The sequence below is a fragment of the Saccostrea echinata genome, unplaced genomic scaffold (genome assembly GCF_033153115.1).
Source record: "Saccostrea echinata isolate AGI-Se365-2 ecotype Australia unplaced genomic scaffold, CSIRO_AGI_Sech_v1 ptg000009l, whole genome shotgun sequence".
In the NCBI taxonomy this organism is placed as follows: domain Eukaryota; kingdom Metazoa; phylum Mollusca; class Bivalvia; order Ostreida; family Ostreidae; genus Saccostrea; species Saccostrea echinata.
The window spans coordinates 38,613,499-38,631,508 of NW_026889758.1; the positions used below are offsets into that span (position 1 = coordinate 38,613,499).

The 18,010-nt window shown below is 34.3% G+C and overlaps 2 protein-coding genes across 2 annotated transcripts in view; one reads left to right on the forward strand and one right to left on the reverse strand.

Annotated features, from left to right (window-relative positions):
- LOC133182347 (ubiquinone biosynthesis monooxygenase COQ6, mitochondrial-like) overlaps positions 1-701 on the forward strand; it is a 15,409-nt gene extending 14,708 nt beyond the window's left edge. The window contains exon 11 of the mRNA XM_061317158.1: positions 6-701. Within this exon, the coding sequence (XP_061173142.1) occupies positions 6-35 (30 nt within the window). The 3' untranslated portion in view covers positions 36-701. The remainder of the gene's footprint in view (positions 1-5) is intronic.
- Positions 54-17,740, reverse strand: LOC133182346 (uncharacterized). Its single transcript, XM_061317157.1, has 18 exons — positions 17,431-17,740; positions 14,763-14,941; positions 14,493-14,563; positions 14,172-14,338; positions 13,809-13,903; positions 13,388-13,497; positions 12,640-12,742; positions 9,882-9,968; positions 9,365-9,455; positions 8,916-8,967; positions 8,650-8,759; positions 7,315-7,484; positions 6,139-6,248; positions 5,703-5,844; positions 5,401-5,484; positions 4,128-4,237; positions 587-663; positions 54-397 (listed from the first exon to the last, which is right to left on the reverse strand). The coding sequence occupies exons 1-17, from the start codon at positions 17,729-17,731 to the stop codon at positions 618-620; spliced, it is 2,028 nt and encodes a 675-aa protein (XP_061173141.1). The 5' UTR covers positions 17,732-17,740; the 3' UTR covers positions 54-397; positions 587-617.
- Between the last annotated feature and the right edge of the window lie 270 nt (positions 17,741-18,010).

The window sequence follows — 18,010 nt, forward strand, 5'->3', positions numbered from 1 at the left end:
TGCAGAACAAAATAATTCAGCAGGCATCTTCATAAAAATTACAGACCAACAGATTCTTTACTTAGAATTTAATAACAAACCAAACTATAATATAGCACTCCTCAAGTAATATCACAATAACATTGCTAAGCTTAAAAATGTTCTTTGATGCAATAATTAATTGTTAAATTTTATATTGATGAAAGATCCTCATGTTAAGCTTGTGTATTAGCGGTGTACTAAAGTAGCAATACTGATTTTTATTATTTGATGCATATTATTGAATGACTGGGGCTACCATATTACAACAGTGAATTGAGAAAATATGGCACTAATAAGACATTCTCCAACAATGCACACTTTTGGCTGAAATGACATGTTGCTTGTACTGGTATTAACAGCAGAGATGATCTTCTGCCTGGAAAAAAAGGCTGCCTTTAAAATATGTACAGTGTAGCTGATGGTATATCAAATGAAACCATTTGGTATCAGACTTTGATTTTTGTCAGTTATGTTATATTAAATTTTGTCTTGTGATCAAGATGAAAATATTAGTTTCAAAGTTCTCACATTACAGCTGATGTAAGATATTATGCAGAAAACAAACCATGACTAGTGAATCCAGTATAGCACTGTCTTTATAGAGGTGCAATGAACTGATTGGCATTCAACAATTCTAAATATCTGGAAAAAAAAAATAAATAAAAAAGACAGTTTTTGAATGTGTCTTTTTTTTTAATGTATCTTGGAAATTTAAGCCAAAGAAATTAATCTTTTGTTTCTCAGGCCAAAAATATTTAAAAATTCAATGTGGCAGACAGGTTTTTTTTTTAAAGCAGATGTTCTCATTTTTGTTGAGTCAATAAAATGATGATATCTATTGATTTTAACTTTTGCTACTCTTATATTAATTATATTATGTACTGAACTTTAAATAATGTTATTCCAAACATTTTATACAAAATTCATAAAGTACCATTTTCAAAAAGAAATGCTAATGAAAACGTCTTTCTATTAGCATATATGAAAAGGGGCATAACTCCATTTTCTCTTCAACTTGGAAAAATTTAAAAATTGAGTTATTACCCATATCAATGTTTTACCTGATGCAGTGGTGCCTGAGAAACAATAGGTTAAATTTTTTTTTCATAAAAGAAAGGTTATTAGAGACAAGTTTACACAATAAGACTGTTTAAAATTCTTATATTTACCATGTACTTGAATGAATTTAGGTGGGGGGATATATTCATTACATTTTCAACAGTAAAATATTGAATAAAAGTGATATTCTCTCACAGTGTGAAAGGATACCAAAATGATAATCTGTCACAGTATGAAAGGATAAAGTAAGTAAAAAATTATGATATAGTAACTAAACCATCTTGATAGAGACTAAAACTGCCAATTTCTTCCCAAATAATGTTACAATGTTTTCAATCTCACAACTGCTAAGTTGTGATGTCTCAACTGCTCAACTTTGACCGTTTGACCTCACAGTCTATGAAACTGTATTAAGAAAAGACAGAGGCAAAGGGACAAATCAAAGAAAATGTAATAAACAGAAAATTCAATGTTTTTTAGTTGCAATTTATTTCACTCGTTATACAGGATTTTTTGATATTTTCACTCATGCTTCGCACTCTTGAAAATGTAAAAAAAATCCTGTCCCACATGTAAAATAAATTCAAATCCAACTACAAAACATTGAATATCCTCTATGTATTTTACAACACACAAGCAGTGATAAAGTGATGGTTGCAACTTTATTTTTGTATCTTAAATACACAAGAGTGAAGCAGAATTCTAAAACTGTCAAGGGATGCTCATTTTCAAAGAACATAATGGAGGTGCCCTATTAACAGGCCTCTATGTGACTTCTAAAGTTTAGGCTCCAACTGGCTCCTAATCAAAAAAATTTAGACACCAATGCAAATTTTTGTCGCCAGGTAAATTTTTCTTAGGCACCAATTTCAAAACTGATATTAGTTAATACATGTATATAGAGACATGTCCATTGCTAACTTTTAAACTTCGTTTCTGCTCTTTATAAAAGCTAGAAATATGTCCATAGGACATGAATGCCCCACCGAGGGTATATTAGTAATGCAACATGTTAACACAAATTGAGAAAAGTGAGGTCAAGGTCAAAGGAAAGGTCAAGGTGAAAAAATATTGATGCAGTTGAATAGCTTACATCAGTATGTATCAGCATATGAAGTTTGACACTAACTTAAGAAAAGTGAGGTCAAGGTCAAAAATTGTTGATGCAGTTGAAAAGGTTATATCAGTATGTATTAGCATATGAAGTTTGATAAAAACATTATGAATGGTTTCTTTAAAACTGAGCTAAACACTAATTTAAGAAAAGTGAGGTCAAGATCAAAGGAAAGATCAAGGTCAAAAAATATTGATGCAATTGAATAGCTCTTGTCAGTATGTATCAGCATATGAAATTTGACACTAATTTAAGAAAAGTGAGGTCAAGGTCAAAGGAAAGGTTAAGGTCAAAAAATGTTGATGCATTTGAATAGCTCTCATCAGTATGTATCCGCATATGAAGTTTGATAACACTATCTTGAATGGTATCTTTAAAACTGAGCTAAAAACTTATTTAAGAAAAGTGAGGTCAAGGTCGAAGGAAAGGTCAAGGTAAAAAATATTGATGCAGTTGAATAGCTCTCATCAGTATGTATCAGCATATGAAGTTTGTTAAAAATATCTTGAATTGTTTCATTAAAACTGAGCTAAACACTAATTTAAGAAAATTGAGGTCAAGGTCAAAAGTAACGTCAAGGTCAAAAAATGTTGATGCAGTTGAATAGCTTACATCAGTATGTATCAACATCTGAAGTTTGACACTAACTTAAGAAAAGTGAGGTCAAGGTCAAAAATTGTTGATGCAGTTGAAAAGGTTACATCAGTATGTATTAGCATATGAAGTTTGATAAAAACATTATGAATGGTTTCTTTAAAACTGAGCTAAACACTAATTTAAGAAAAGTGAGGTCAAGATCAAAGGAAAGATCAAGGTCAAAAAATATTGATGCAATTGAATAGCTCTTGTCAGTATGTATCAGCATATGAAATTTGACACTAATTTAAGAAAAGTGAGGTCAAGGTCAAAGGAAAGGTTAAGGTCAAAAAATGTTGATGCATTTGAATAGCTCTCATCAGAATGTATCCGCATATGAAGTTTGATAACACTATCTTGAATGGTATCTTTAAAACTGAGCTAAAAACTTATTTAAGAAAAGTGAGGTCAAGGTCGAAGGAAATGTCAAGGTTAAAAATATTGATGCAGTTGAATAGCTCTCATCAGTATGTATCAGCATATGAAGTTTGTTAAAAATATCTTGAATTGTTTCATTAAAACTGAGCTAAACACTAATTTAAGAAAATTGAGGTCAAGGTCAAAAGTAACGTCAAGGTCAAAAAATGTTGATGCAGTTGAATAGCTTACATCAGTATGTATCAACATCTGAAGTTTGATTACACTATCTCGAATGATATCTTTAAAACTGTGCTAAACACTAATTTAAGAAAAGTGAGGTCAAGGTCAAAAGAAAGGTCAAGGTCAAAAAATGTTGCAGTTGAATAGCTTACATCAGTATGTATCAACATATGAAGTTTGATTACACTGTCTTGAATGGTATCTTTAAAACTGAGCTAAACACTAATTTAAGAAAAGTGAGGTCAAGGTCAAAGGAAAGGTCAAGGTCAAAAAATGTTGATGCAGTTGCATAGCTCTCATCAATACCTATCAGCATATGAAGGTTGATAAAAATATCTTGGATAGTTTCTTTGAAACTGAGCTTTGAACAGAGCTAAAGGCAAAGTGTGACGGAAGGACGGAAGACGGACATGACAAACACTATATGCCTTGGCCATATTTATGGTGAGGCATAAAAATTGAAAATGTTTATAGTTCAGTAATTTGATGAACACCAAGTAAATTTAAAATGGTCGCCAATTTTGCGACTTATAGAAAAATTTTCTGGCGCCAATCATAATTTTTAGGCGCCATGGCGACTAAATTAGTCGCCAATTAGAGCCCAGATCAGCTTATTGAAATATCAAGCTTTATTAGAAGCTGTCTAAACTGAAAGAAGCTTCAGCTGTAAGAAATATTTGGTGTAGGGTCTGCTTACCGAGGATTGTACTGCTCCACCCTTCCACGCAATATGCTTGGTCCTAAGAACCCACTCAGCTGATTCAGACACTGGCTAGCTGCACTGGCTGTCAGGGCATTATCACATGTCTGAAGCACAAAAAAACAAGAAGTCTGTGAGCCAATGCTCACTAGTAATACCCCCGCTCTGATGTGTATATACACTCTCATGAATTCCACCATATGGCATGCCCAGAAAAAGAGTGTGCCAAAGTTTCAAGCACATGCAATGAGTAGTTGCTGAGAAATTTGGTATGGACAGATGCACGGATAAACAGGAAGTTGACATCAGATTTGTACAAAAAATGCATCCCAACATATGGCATGCTTAGACAAAGAGTGTGCTAAAATTTCAAGCATCAGCAATGAGTAGTTGCTGAGAAAACTGAAACGAAAATTTGTTACAGACAGACGCATGGATAAACAGGAAGTTGACATCAGATTTTTACAAAAATAAATCCCACCATGCCTAGGCAAAGAGTGTGCTAAAATTTCAAGCATCTGCGATGTCAGTAGCTGCTGAGAAAACTATGACGAAAATTTGTTATGGACAGATGCACGGTTAAACAGGAAGTTGACACCAGATTTGTGTAATAATGTCTCTGACCATATGGCATGCCTAAACAAAGAGTGTGTTAAAATTTCAAGCATCTGCGATGAGTAGTTGCTGAGAAAACTGTGACGAAAATTTGTTACGGACAGACGCACAGATAAACAGGAAATTGACATCAGATTTGTACAAAAATAAATCCGACCATATGGCATGCCTAAACAAAGAGTGTGCTAAAATTTCAAGCATCTGCGATGAGTAGTTGCTGAGAAAACTGCGACAAAAATTTGTTACGGACAGACGCATGGATAAACAGGAAGTTGACATCAGATTTGTACAAAAATGAATCCGACCATATGGCATTCCTAGACAAAGAGTGTGCTAAAATTTCAAGCATCTATGATGAGTAGTTGCTGAGAAAACTGCGACGAAAAATTGTTACGGACAGACACACGGACACACAGACAGACAGACACACAAGGGTAAAACAGTATACCCCCCTCTCCTTCGGAGCGGGGGTATAATAAAACAGTATACCCCCCTCTCCTTCGGAGCAGGGGTATAATTACACAGTATTCCAAAGACTAGTGTCAAACATATTGTTAACAAGATTTACAACATATGTGCATGTACATATTCTGACAGTTTTGTATTCCCATTTACTAAAACTTGTAATATAAAAAGTATGGCTACAAATACTTACTATACCATAAAATATGCAATCAAAGAACTCTTCCAAGTGTGGTTTAAAGTACCTCTTTCCCAGACTTTTACCAATGTTTGGCAACTGCAATATAAATTCATCCAAGAAAACAGATTCAAGCAAGACCTGATGTGCTATGAAGTCAAAAAACACTTTGACATTGATTGTACAGACAACTATAGTATATTGTTCTGCAAAAATACTAAACTGTCCTTTTAATTAATAAAATTATAACCCAAATAACCCCAGCATTAACACTTGCATGGTTTTTTTTACCATGCTTGTTGGATGATTACCGGTACCTGTTTACACACTGTCTCCAGGTAGTTGACATGCTGGGGGTAGTGATGGAGGGAGGTGGATTTGGCCAGTGATGGCAGTAGGTCAGATACTGTGGATGTGAGTTCTGGATTGCGGGAAAGCTCTGCTATCAAATGAACACACCTACAACAGAAATATCACAGGAACTTTGAGGAATTCTTAAGATCCTCTGTCTTTTTTAAAATTTTGCAAACTGATGAAGTGCTATAACTAACCTCTTTATCAAATTAATATGAAGCATCATAGATTCAATTATAAGAAAATTGATTACAATCAGTCAAGGTTGTAATACAGTTTCAAAACTCTAGTGGATTTTTGCCTTAAAAATGATAGGGGAAATATCACATTTTGAGGGAATGATTCCATTTGAGTTATTTCTAATCCTAAACATTTCTCTTCTGATAAACAGTTTGTTACCCATCAGCCAGCTCCCAAGGTTCTGGGGTTTTCCTGAATTTGTGGTCCATACATCCTCCTCCCCTGGAACCCTTCATCATCTTTGGTGCAAGGGAACCACAGGAATACATCTGTGAAGGATATATCAGAAAATGAACAATCAATCAAAAGGCCACAAATGTGCTGCCACCAGCACTTACTGTATTTAAAAGTACTACACATGAATTCAACACATTTTGCTATAGTTAATTCAGATTCCAAATGAATATGTATATAATTGCATGCAGCCTTCTTTTGATCTGACATTTTGATTTGCATCAGCATGTGGATATATATCTGGGCAGTTGGTAGAAAAAGCAAACATGCTATAAAGCAACATTACTGTCCGCCGCTTTCTTGAAAGTGTGGTGACATTAAATCTCATTTGTCTGTCAGTCCGTCTGTCTGTCACAAAAACTTTAACCTTGATCATAAATTTTAAATGAGAAAAAGTACCTGGTAAGGGCTTTCAAATTTCACAAGTGCATTACCTGTAACAAGACCTTTCCAAATGTACTTTTTACCCTGTAACCTTGACCTTGAAATTTGACCTAATTTTCTTAAATTTTAACATTTACTTTTAAATGAGAGAAGATTACAGCGTTCATTTCTTACATGTGCATTACCTGTAACAACACTATCACTTTTGACGTAATGACGTAAGTTTGACCTATTTTTCAAAAATTTAACTTTGGCAGTAGCTTTTGCACCTGAAGAAACAGGGCCTTTATATTTTTACAAGTACATTACTTGTGACACCTCAGGACCTTAACCTTGAAGTTTGATCTACTTTTTTAAAATTGTGAACTTTGAACATAACTTTTGCCAGAAGAAACCAGGCTTTCATATTTTTTCACATCTACTTTACTTGTGACATGACCTTTCGAAATGTAATATATTTGACCTCATGACGTTGACCTTGAAGTTTGATGTTAGTCTTCAGAAACTTTCTTGAAACTATCTTGGCCATAACATTCAATTTAAATCTCTTTTGTGTGATAGACAGACAAGACAGGACAGACATACAAGATAGTTACAGTATACCCAAAATACATGTAATTGAATCCCAACTAATAAGACACTGAAAGGAGGGGACAACAATTCTCTACATCTGCTTATTAAAACTTAAGCCTGTAGCATGTACTTAGGTCACTGTACCTGTTTATCCGTGTGGAGATCCATGTCATTATCTCTTAACTTTTTGACCACACTGTAAGTGGCAGGTCCTTTATCTAGGTCACTGTATTTTTCTGTGGTCTCTGGTTGGTTCTTTAATCCCTCTATTCCCTCCTTCACTTTATTGAGAATTTCTTCATGACTTTCTTGACCTAGATAAAATAAAGACTGCTCATGCTAGTAATTCATGATTTACAAAAAAAAAATTCTTTTTTAAAAGATTTACCAAATTGATACCAATGTACTGTATTCAAGTCCTCTAAAAATAAGTTACTTTTGCAATGATCTAAAAAACAATGTACAATAAAACAAAAAGCTATGGTTGGGAATGACAGTTTATTACTATAACGTACCCACACCTTGTTATCTGATTCTAGGGACAGGGCATTTTAAAACCACCTCTGATGAGATTAGCTCTACTGTTTTGTTCCTATACAAAGCATAGGCGTCGGAAGCAAATTGAAAGTGGAGGGGGGGGGGGGGCTAATTGAAAGTGGGGGGGCTAAACCCATGAATAAAGGTAAGCCCCAATTTTCAATGCCTATATTATGTCTATCTTTGCAAAAAAAGAGGGGGGCTAAGCCCCCCCCCCCCAGCCCCCCCGGTTCCGACGCCTATGCAATGTAATATGGGGAAAAAAGGTACATTTGGTCTTGAAACACTTTTGAAAGTTTTAATCCCCTGAGGAGTCCCAAAAGCAGAGGTTGAAATTCTGAAATCTCATTATAAATCTACAGAAAAATGCACTTATAGCAAAGTGACCAGGATGAACAATTTAGATTTGATGTAAACATTACATCAAATAAGTTCATAATACATTTCAAATCTACACGGAATGATAATCATTTTGCTGTGAATGTAAAATTTATTTATAGCTGTTTTGCTATAACTGTGGTTTACTATACATGTCATAGTCAATAGTATGCCAAAAATTGTTTTTTGCTGCCACCTAATGTGTAGGAGGAGTTCCAATGCTTTAGGCATATCTTTTTAGGCTTCTACTGCATATCTACAGGACCAGGTCAATCATAATCAATTCAAAATTAAATATTTGGCTAATCCTAAAAATGAAGCAGGAGAAGCAGTGACAACTGACAAGTGTCAGATAGATAGACAGATGGGGATACCGGGTAACAAAAATATATCTGAACTTTCTTTATAAATTGTAATTATAATAATACTTTTCATAATTTAAACTAAGTGCACTGTAATTACATGTACAGGGACTAGGTGTAATAAGGATGCACAATGAGTAATGTGAAATTAAATTTTTTGTTGTTTAATTACTTTATTTTTCATGATCATAAATGATATTACCATAGACTTGTGCTACATTGGCAAGTGCCAGTGCTGCCCCCTGTCGAACTGAAGGGATGCTATCTTGTAGATTATTGTAAAATAAGGGGTACAGATCAGGCATGGAACTCCTGTCAGAAACAAAAAATTCTAAAAATAAATTAACCTTCAGAAGATTAAAAGAAGATACATAAATTCAAACCTTCAACATTATCATCGATGTGATGAACAAACAAACATGTATCATAAATGGAGTTTGTTTGTACAATTACTACAATGACCATTACCTAGATTCTTCTGGGAAGCACAAAACAAAGTTTCCACAGGCCACACAAGCAGCTGAAAGCACAAAACATAGCAAGGTGGAAAGACTCAGATTACAATATTTTATGCAAATTCTGGACAGGACATTGCTTTGTACAGTACAACAGGAATTTCTAGCAACCATCTAATATTAGCATTATTAATAATAGTCTTTGCAATGCCAATACATGTAATAGGTGTCATTAATTATTAATAAGCAAATTTTTTCAAAGAAAATAAATATATTACCAAAAAATTTAATTATTAAAATAATGAAAGCCCACTTTAAGGATAAAATCACTAAATTTGCCGATCGCTTAAATAACTTGTTATATGGTAATAGATTTTTTTGTTTTAAGAAAATTGCAATCAGTAGTACATGTAATATTGATTTTCCAAAGAATATTTATTGAAATATGAGAAAAAAACCTACCATCTCTAACAGGCCAGCTGTCATCATTAAAACAGATTAAAAGAGCCTCCAAAAGCTGTGGTATGAATGGTCGGACAAAATTCCTGTCGATCTGCAAAGGTTATGATATTGCACATAGAATGGAAAATATTGGAAAAATCTTTTTCTGAACAAGAGGCCATTATGCTCCAGGAAGTCAAATTTCTATTTCTGGCAAATGAATATTGATATACAGATGATAAAACATCTTGTTGTGGTCATTAGTGTCTTTCAGCACATTTTACAGTACATTTGAGTTAATAAAAATTTATCAATAGATACATGTACATTCAAAACTTTGCTCCCTATTGTGGCCAAATCCTGCCTAGGGACATGGTTTAAAGAAATTTGAATCTACACTACATTGGGATGTTTGCATATTTTAAAATATGCAATTCTGGCCTGGCTGTTCTTCAGAGTTTTAAAGATTCTGTGGCATGTTTAATTAGGACCTGCTGTAATTTTTGTAACTTTCCTCTTTGATTATCCTAGCACTGACCTTTGATCCTAATTCTGCTATACAGGCACAAGCCGCCTCCCTTACAGCATGATTATCTGCCCCTGTGGCCTCAATATAGTATTCCACCTTTAACAGCAAAAAGATTACACTGTAAAAAATAATACATGTGGTCCATACAAAATTTGATGCTAACATGCCTAAGAAGCTTTTGAAGGAAAAAAAATTCACATAATTTTCTCTCAGAAATGTTTGCATGTTGGAAAACTTTATCCATCCATTTGGAATTGACTTGTTTTTCTTCTCAAGTTATTCATGCACTGAAGCATATAGGTTCCCACCTTTCTACTGTTATATCAGTCATTTATATGTATTAAACAGAGCTTACAAAAACAAGAGGCCCATGGGCCACATCGCTCACCTGAGCACATTGGCTAGGCAAAAGCACAAATAAGTTCAGTATTGAAAAGATTACCCGGGGGGGGGGGGGGGGGGGGGGGGGTTACTTGAAAAGATTTTAAAAAAAATTTCCCATACATTCCTTTGTAAAAATTTGATCCCCCATTGTGGTTCCTCCCTATCCCAGGGGTCATCATTTGAACTTGAATCTACACTACCTGAGGATGCTTCCATATCAATATGACTAAACATAGCTTTCCTGTTCTTGAGAAGAAATATTTTTTCTATATGTTCTTATGTAAAACTTTCGATCCCCCAATGGGCCCCACCCAACCCCTGGGGGTCATCATTTGAACAAAATTTTATCTACACTACCTGAGGATGCTTCCATATCAAAATGACTAATCATGGTTTGCAGTTCTTCAGAAGAAGATATTTTCCTATATATTTCTATTTAAGACTTTGTGGCCCCATCCTACCCACGGGGGTCATGATTTGAACAAAATAGAATCTACACTACCGGAGGATGCTTCCACATAAATATGATCAATCAGGGCTTTGCTGTTCCTGAGAAGAAGATTTTTAAAATTTTTCCTATACATTTCTATGTAAAACTTTGATCCTCCATTGTGGCCCCATCCTACCCCCGGGGGTCATGATCTGAATAAATTTGAATCTACCCTACCTGAGGATGCTTCCATTTAAATATGAACAATCTGGGCTTTGCTGTTCCTGAGAATAAGATTTTTCCTATATATTTCTATGATCAATCAGGGCTTTGCTGTTCCTGAGAACAAGATTTTTAAAATTTTTCCTATACATTTCTATGTAAAACTTTGATCCTCCATTGTGGCCACGCCCTACCCCCGGGGGTCATGGTTTGAACAAATTTGAATCTACACTACCTGAGGATGCTTCCATATAAATATGACTCATCATGGCTTTGCTGTGCTTGAGAAGAATATTTTTAAAGATTTTTCCTATATATTTCTATGTAAAACTTTGATCCTCCATTGTGGCCCCATCCTACCCCCGCGGGTCATGGTTTGAACAAACTTGAATCTACGCTACCAGAGGATGCTTCCATATAAATATGACTCATCATGCCTTTGCTGTTCTTGAGAAGAAGATTTTTAAAGGTTTTTCCTATATATTTCTATGTAAATTTTTGATCCTCCATTGTGGCCCCGCCCTACCCCCGGGGGTCATGATTTGAACAAACTTGAATGTACACTACCTGAAGATGCTCCCACATGAGTTTCATCTTTCCTGGCCCTATTGTTCTTGAGAAGAAGATTTTTAAATGATGCATTTATTTTTTTACTAATTCTCAATTATCTCCCCTTGAAAGAGGGCGTGGCCCTTCATTTGAACAAACTTGAATCCCCTTCACCCAAGGATACTTTGTGGCAAGTTTGGTTGAAATTGGCCCAGTGGTTCTTGAGAAAAAGATGAAAATGTGAAAAGTTTACAACAACGACGACGCCAACGACGACGACGACAGACAACGGACAAATTTTGATCAGAAAAGCTCACTTGAGCCTTTGGCTCAGGTGAGCTAAAAAGGTTAGAATGGGTCAATTCTCCACCCAGACAAGTGTCAAGCTTATGCAGAAATAGTGGAAAGCACAGAATAATTAGATACTAGACGGAATTCTTTAAATGCATATACACTAAACCTTACCAAGAAAAAAATCTAAATCTAGAAACACTTGTATATTACTGCATTATATAATTTAGCACATAATTGTCATGTGCCAAAAGCAGTTTTGCACAAAACATTCTTTTTATAGAGTATTCATCTGAGCAGTAATAAAGTGCTATTTGTGCATGGATACCGGTATTAGTTCACAATAACTACCTCCTAATTAATGCCATGTATTACATATTCAGTCTCTTACTAAAAGAATTCTACTGCATATTTTTTTAAGTTAGAAAACTCCTCTTGGCCCTAGGCTACAGAAGATGCCATCATTAAAAATTAACAGATATACAAAATTTTAATAGATTTATGTCTACAGTGCAATTTTGCATAACATGTACATGTTAATATGCTAACAGTTTACTTACATGTACATTCTATATTTGACATTAGATTTTTTGTTTGGTTTTTTTTTTTTTTGGAAATACATGTATAAAGATAGATCTTAATAATAGAAACATAATTAATGAATGGGTGAATCAAATCTGATTTTTAGAATGGTTTCTGTCAAACAGGACAGGAGGGGCTCTCAAAGATGCTGCAATTGTTTCTCAACATTTTTAATTGCTCTTCTTTGTATCAGAAAGACCTGAAAAGTTGTCATTGATTTTATACAAGTCTAATGACTTTCCTTAAGATCTTTTAGAATACAATAAAATTCAAGATCAGGTAACTGACCACATCTGTATCATAACTCACCACATGATCTATGTACTTTTCCACCAGATGTTTTCCCTCCCCACCAGTCACCATACGCCAGGTATCCTGAGAGTAGATCCTCACTCCTTCTGCTACATAATACCTACAGAACATTAGTGAAGGGACATCGGTTAATTTTCATAATCGATCATCGGTTGGAATCGGTTACTGCTTCCGATGCGATTTTACCGGTTATAATCAGATGTCATAGTTTTGTATATTAAAAGCAGACTATTTAATTATTTCATATTATTTCCGTAACATGAATATATATAATATATTATTTTCTTTGTTGTTTTGCTTCTTTTACACTTTCTATATATGCACCTTTCGGTTCTTAATCACCTCTGCTTCGTGCTAGTTGGTTAGTATCAGATGCAGACGCCATTTTCTTTCATTAAGAAGAAATAAATTTTAAACCAGAAATGGATAATTCCGGAATGTATTGTATTAGAAGTATGTTTCCAATGATTGATTACGAAAAATTATAATCGATCATTGGAATTGGTGGCATTTTTTCGTCGACAATTGATGTTTTCTGATTATCGGTACAACACTACAGAACATTACATGTATCACAGGTTCATTGCTTCAATCACTGCACAGATTTTTGATTAGGACTTCAGTATAGTCAGCAATCACCATTTTATTGTATACAAGTATAGCTGATTAATGTGAAGTAGTACATGTTTAATTTAATGTACTTAATTTGTGGAGTCTAAATTAGTTTTCTTTTTACACTGTTCACCTGTTTAAACACATCCTGGGGATCAGTATAGGGTAAAACTTGGCCTTTGCCTCCTCAGTTGGTAAACTCTGAAGGAATTTTCTTGTTGCCACACTAGATGCAAGTCGGACCTGGACAAAACACCAATGCTTCAAAACTAATCAAAATTTAACAAACAATACCATGTTTAAAAGATTATACCATATTTTCTGATATTACAAAACACGACATCATTGATGTTATCATGTTTTTTTCCCCATAAATCTTATGTATCCTGTATGAGCATATCAAGGAAAATGATTTCCACAAAGGCTATATGATAAGAATTGTATGATATTTGACCCCTGAAAATCACTAAACTGTTCTCCAACAATATTGAATTTTTTGTTTAAATTTGAAATCCTTTCTAGACACATTAAGATGCTGAAGTTCCTTGTGTTACCTGGCTCCAGTTATCTGCCAGTCCTTTAGCCATATATTTGGCAAATTGTTCTCCATGGCGATACACTGCATTCTCTTCCTCCAAAGTCAGGGTCTCTGTATCAGCAAAAATAAAAACTATAACATCCTAATACACTCTGAGAATCATTTGAGAATTTGTCTGAAGACATACATTTTTTTGAAAGGTTATCATTACATGAAACAAGTCTTTTGTAACACTCATAGCTTATCTAAATGGACATGTACCATACCTTACATAAAAAAGTAACATTTTCTGTGTGAATTTAAACTAATTTGCACCATTGATATAGATAAATTTACTCCTTTGGTTATGACCTTGACCTAACCTTTGTCTTTGTCTTACCTTTACCCTTCACCCCTATTGATACAAGTGATGCACAAACATAATATCCTGTCTCTCGGACAAAACGATTTGTGTGCTCAAGTGCTTGGAAAATCAGGTCCAGTAACTCTTGGTCGACACAGTTATTAAACAAGTGCCCACAATTGTCTACCACACACTGCAAGCATCTGCCAATAAAGAGCATATTAAAATTGTCCGAAATCTGGGAAATGTCTTGGCAAACATTCTTCAGATACACTAAACATAATAAACATGATCCCTTATTGAGCACTTGATATTAGATTGATATACATAATCATTTACTTTAATACTGGGACTCACTTCATCCAAGTCTCTAGCGACTTCCATCCAGCAGTGTCATGAAATATCTGTTCTGCATCTACTGAACTTTTCTGAAATTAGTTAAATTACAGTCATAATTCACATTTATCCTATCAATATTCAAGTATTTCGACAGTTTCTGAAGAATGGGGTTCTTGCATACTTAATCAAATTACTATGTACTTGCAATTAAAATTCTCATGTGTATTTGCTTTCATTTCCTAATACCAAAAATAAATTAGTTGTTTGGCATGGATCCAGTCAACTTACCCTTGCTGGGGAACTACTGAGTTTCTCCATGAGTCTTTCTGTCTCCTCTTGTTCCTGCTGACTGGATTCAGATAATTTTTCTCGCTCCAGATTACTGCGAATTCCTTCCAAAATTGCAGACCTAGAATTTTCATACACTGCTGGTCCTACTTTTTTGCATAGTGCACCCAACACTTCACCTGAAATAATTATAGAGTTAACAATGTAATCCACATCACATTGAAAATTTTTCAAACAAACTGATTCACCACTAATGCATCTACAATTGAACTTCAGAATCTCGAACACTGATATCTCTAATGCCATGGATATGTTGAAGTGATTTGGAAGTCCCAACCCATTATTCTTTAAGTACTTTGCCCCTGATATCTCACATCCTTGGATATCTGGAAGTTTTTTCTTGGTCCCCTTGAGTTCGAGATAACAGGTTTTACTGTACTTAGAATTAGTTCAACAGTGAAGCAGTTAGAAAAGAAGTAATGATTTTAATCATCAGAATTAGAAACAATAGGTTCTGTTGTCACTTTTGGTCAAGTTCCAATTCATAGCCAGATCTGCATGGTTGGTGTGCATTTTAAAAGAAAACAAGAAGTCTCTGACGAGACTGTAGCTCTACTGGTTTGTACTTTCACCAAAGGAAAAGATAAGTAGCACTTGGAACTTGAAACTATGCAAAAGCAATAAATTAGAATAATGATCCTTGGTTTAATCTTGAAATCATAAACTGATGAAAGGAATTATGTATCATGGTGTAGTCTACTTGTGTGCGAAGTATTACATGTATTGAAATAAGACCAAAACTGTAGGAGGAATAGCATTTTAAAAGAATTTCACAGAAATTTCTATTTTTAGTAACCATGGTGACATCATTAATCAAAATGAAAAAACAACATTCAGAATTATGTATCTTTGTGTAATCTACGTGTTCCATATACATTGAAATCAGACAAAATCTGTATGAGGAGTAGAGTTTTGAAAGTATTTCACAGAAATTTCTATTTTTGGTAACCATGACAACACCATTAAACAAAATCATAACCCTCTGCCAAAAACAAATGTATGCATCCTTGATAAACATGACTTTATATATGACATCATTTTTAGCACAAAAACGTCTTGACTCTTTCCCATTTTCAGAATTGTCTTAGAAGTTCAGATTTCAGTCCTAAGGTACGTGATGTCGTGTTTGAAATTTTTTTTTTTACATGTACTATAAAATGTTTTTATCTGTCATAAAAGTTGTAGAGGAAAAAGTTGTAGCTAGTGCAGCAAGAGGGGTAAAGTTCGGCTCATCACTGTGAGCTCTTAAACAACTCCTAGGCAAAGAGAAAATTTGGACTGTCTGTGCATTGATCCAAATGAATAGAATTTTTTGGGGTAGAAAACTCAGTACCCATAATTCTCACTGTCAACATATTATAACCAGATGCAACAAAGGCCGTCTAGTGGAGTTCACCTAAAAATTATTTTGTCGTTTGCAGTGTGCACATGAAATAGCAGATCCATAATTTGAGAATCGTTAATACACAAATGATACTGCACTTGCCCTAACAGTTTCACCTTCAGACATATTAAGATGATGTTACAACCTTAAATTTGTTACATCAGATCTGTAAGAAAATTAGAAATGGTATGGTCATGTTTTATAGTGAAGGCATCGAGCGGCGCAAAGCGAGCTCAAAAAACTAACATGTAAGTACCGAGTACAGTGTTTTCCCCAGAAAATTTTTAATGCATCTTGAATCAAACTTGTGTGGACATGGCATAGCACACCTCAGATGAGTTACTTGTAATTTAATTCATATTTTGTAAAAATTAAAGATGCATTTTTTTATTCAATTTTTTTAGATTGAAATGTGAAAATAAAAATTGATGATTATATTGAAAATAAATTGTCTATCTAACCTTTTTAAGGGAAAAATAAAATTAAGAATTGAGTAAAAATTATCATAAATATCACCCATGCCTTTCCTTAAAAATTGCACTTGGCCTATTTAGACTACTATTGCAGAAATGTCACAGTCTTAACTGTCTTTGTTCAATTTGAATTTTGAAGAGGCAGATAAGTTGGAAATGTAAGCAATTTAAAGGTTTTGATGGTATAAATGCATTCACTCCAACAGTCACACAGTAAAACATATAAGAATGCTCAGTCTTACATGATAGCTAGCGCAGCGAGCAGCGTGAAGCGAGCTCAACAGACTAACGTGTAAGAACAGAGGAAATTCGGAATGAAATCTGTACATACGTCAAGCAAATTTTCTGGTGCAACATTCCCAGAATTCCTTCGCTACCAGGGTTCCATGCGAAATTATTACAAAACATACAAAAGACCAAGAATAATTGTTCCTTACCAAGAGATATGTTTACTTTTATTTCTTTGCATAGAGCTTAAAAGAAACAAAAAATAATTGCATCTACTAGACAACGTATTTCATTTATGATTGCACAAGACCCTGTAGTCTCGTTCAACCAGACGTTCAGCTGTCTCCATAAATTCCGATGTCATGTGACATCACAGTTTGAAGAGGCAGATCCATCAACGTTACAAGTGTAAGCTGTGTATAGGTTTTTGATGGTACAACTGCGCTTGCCCCAACGGTCACACTGTAAAACATATTAAAGTAGATTTAAACACTATATTATTTGAGATATTTCTATCAGACACCTGCTGCAGTGCGAACTCTAAATTCTTTATCCTCCAAGTATTTCAGAGCTAGTGAACGCATATCAACAACAAAGTCATCTGAACTCTTTCCACTTGTCAACAGAGCTTTAGCTGCCATTAACCCCCCATGTTTTTTCTCCCAAGAGGAATCCTCTTCTGTCAAGAGTTTTGATACATCCTGTTCAAGATCGTTGATATCCTCGCTCTCCGCTGTATCAATATGCTTGACAAAATTCTGAAAACCTCTATCTCGTTCTATTTTATGAGAGCTGCACAGTTCTTCAAAAATCTTGTCAGCCATGTTGTTTTCTTTAACACAGCCTTTTATTACAACATATCTCATTGGACAAGTTTATTCCTTAGGATTATAATTTTCAAAGAAGAAGGAAAATGAAATCCCGAATAGAAATTATTACCGACTTATTATTTGGAATTTAGTTCAAGTATGTCAATGATTTATTTTAATTCTTGTTATATGATTCACAAAATTGAATTTATTTATTTTTACATATTCATTTGCTGTGAATTATTTCACCATTTACATTTGTAGTGAAACGGGAAAAAAGTTTTGTCTCAATTT

Excerpts from the sequence above, each read along its gene's own strand:
- LOC133182346 (XM_061317157.1), bottom strand. The coding sequence starts at position 17,731 with ATGGCTGACAAGATTTTTGAAGAACTGTGCAGCTCTCATAAAATAGAA. Across the intron at positions 14,564-14,762 it reads TCAGTAGTTCCCCAGCAAGG|AAAAGTTCAGTAGATGCAGA; the intron begins GTAAGTTGACTG and ends AACTAATTTCAG. Across the intron at positions 9,456-9,881 it reads TAGCAGAATTAGGATCAAAG|ATCGACAGGAATTTTGTCCG; the intron begins GTCAGTGCTAGG and ends TAACCTTTGCAG.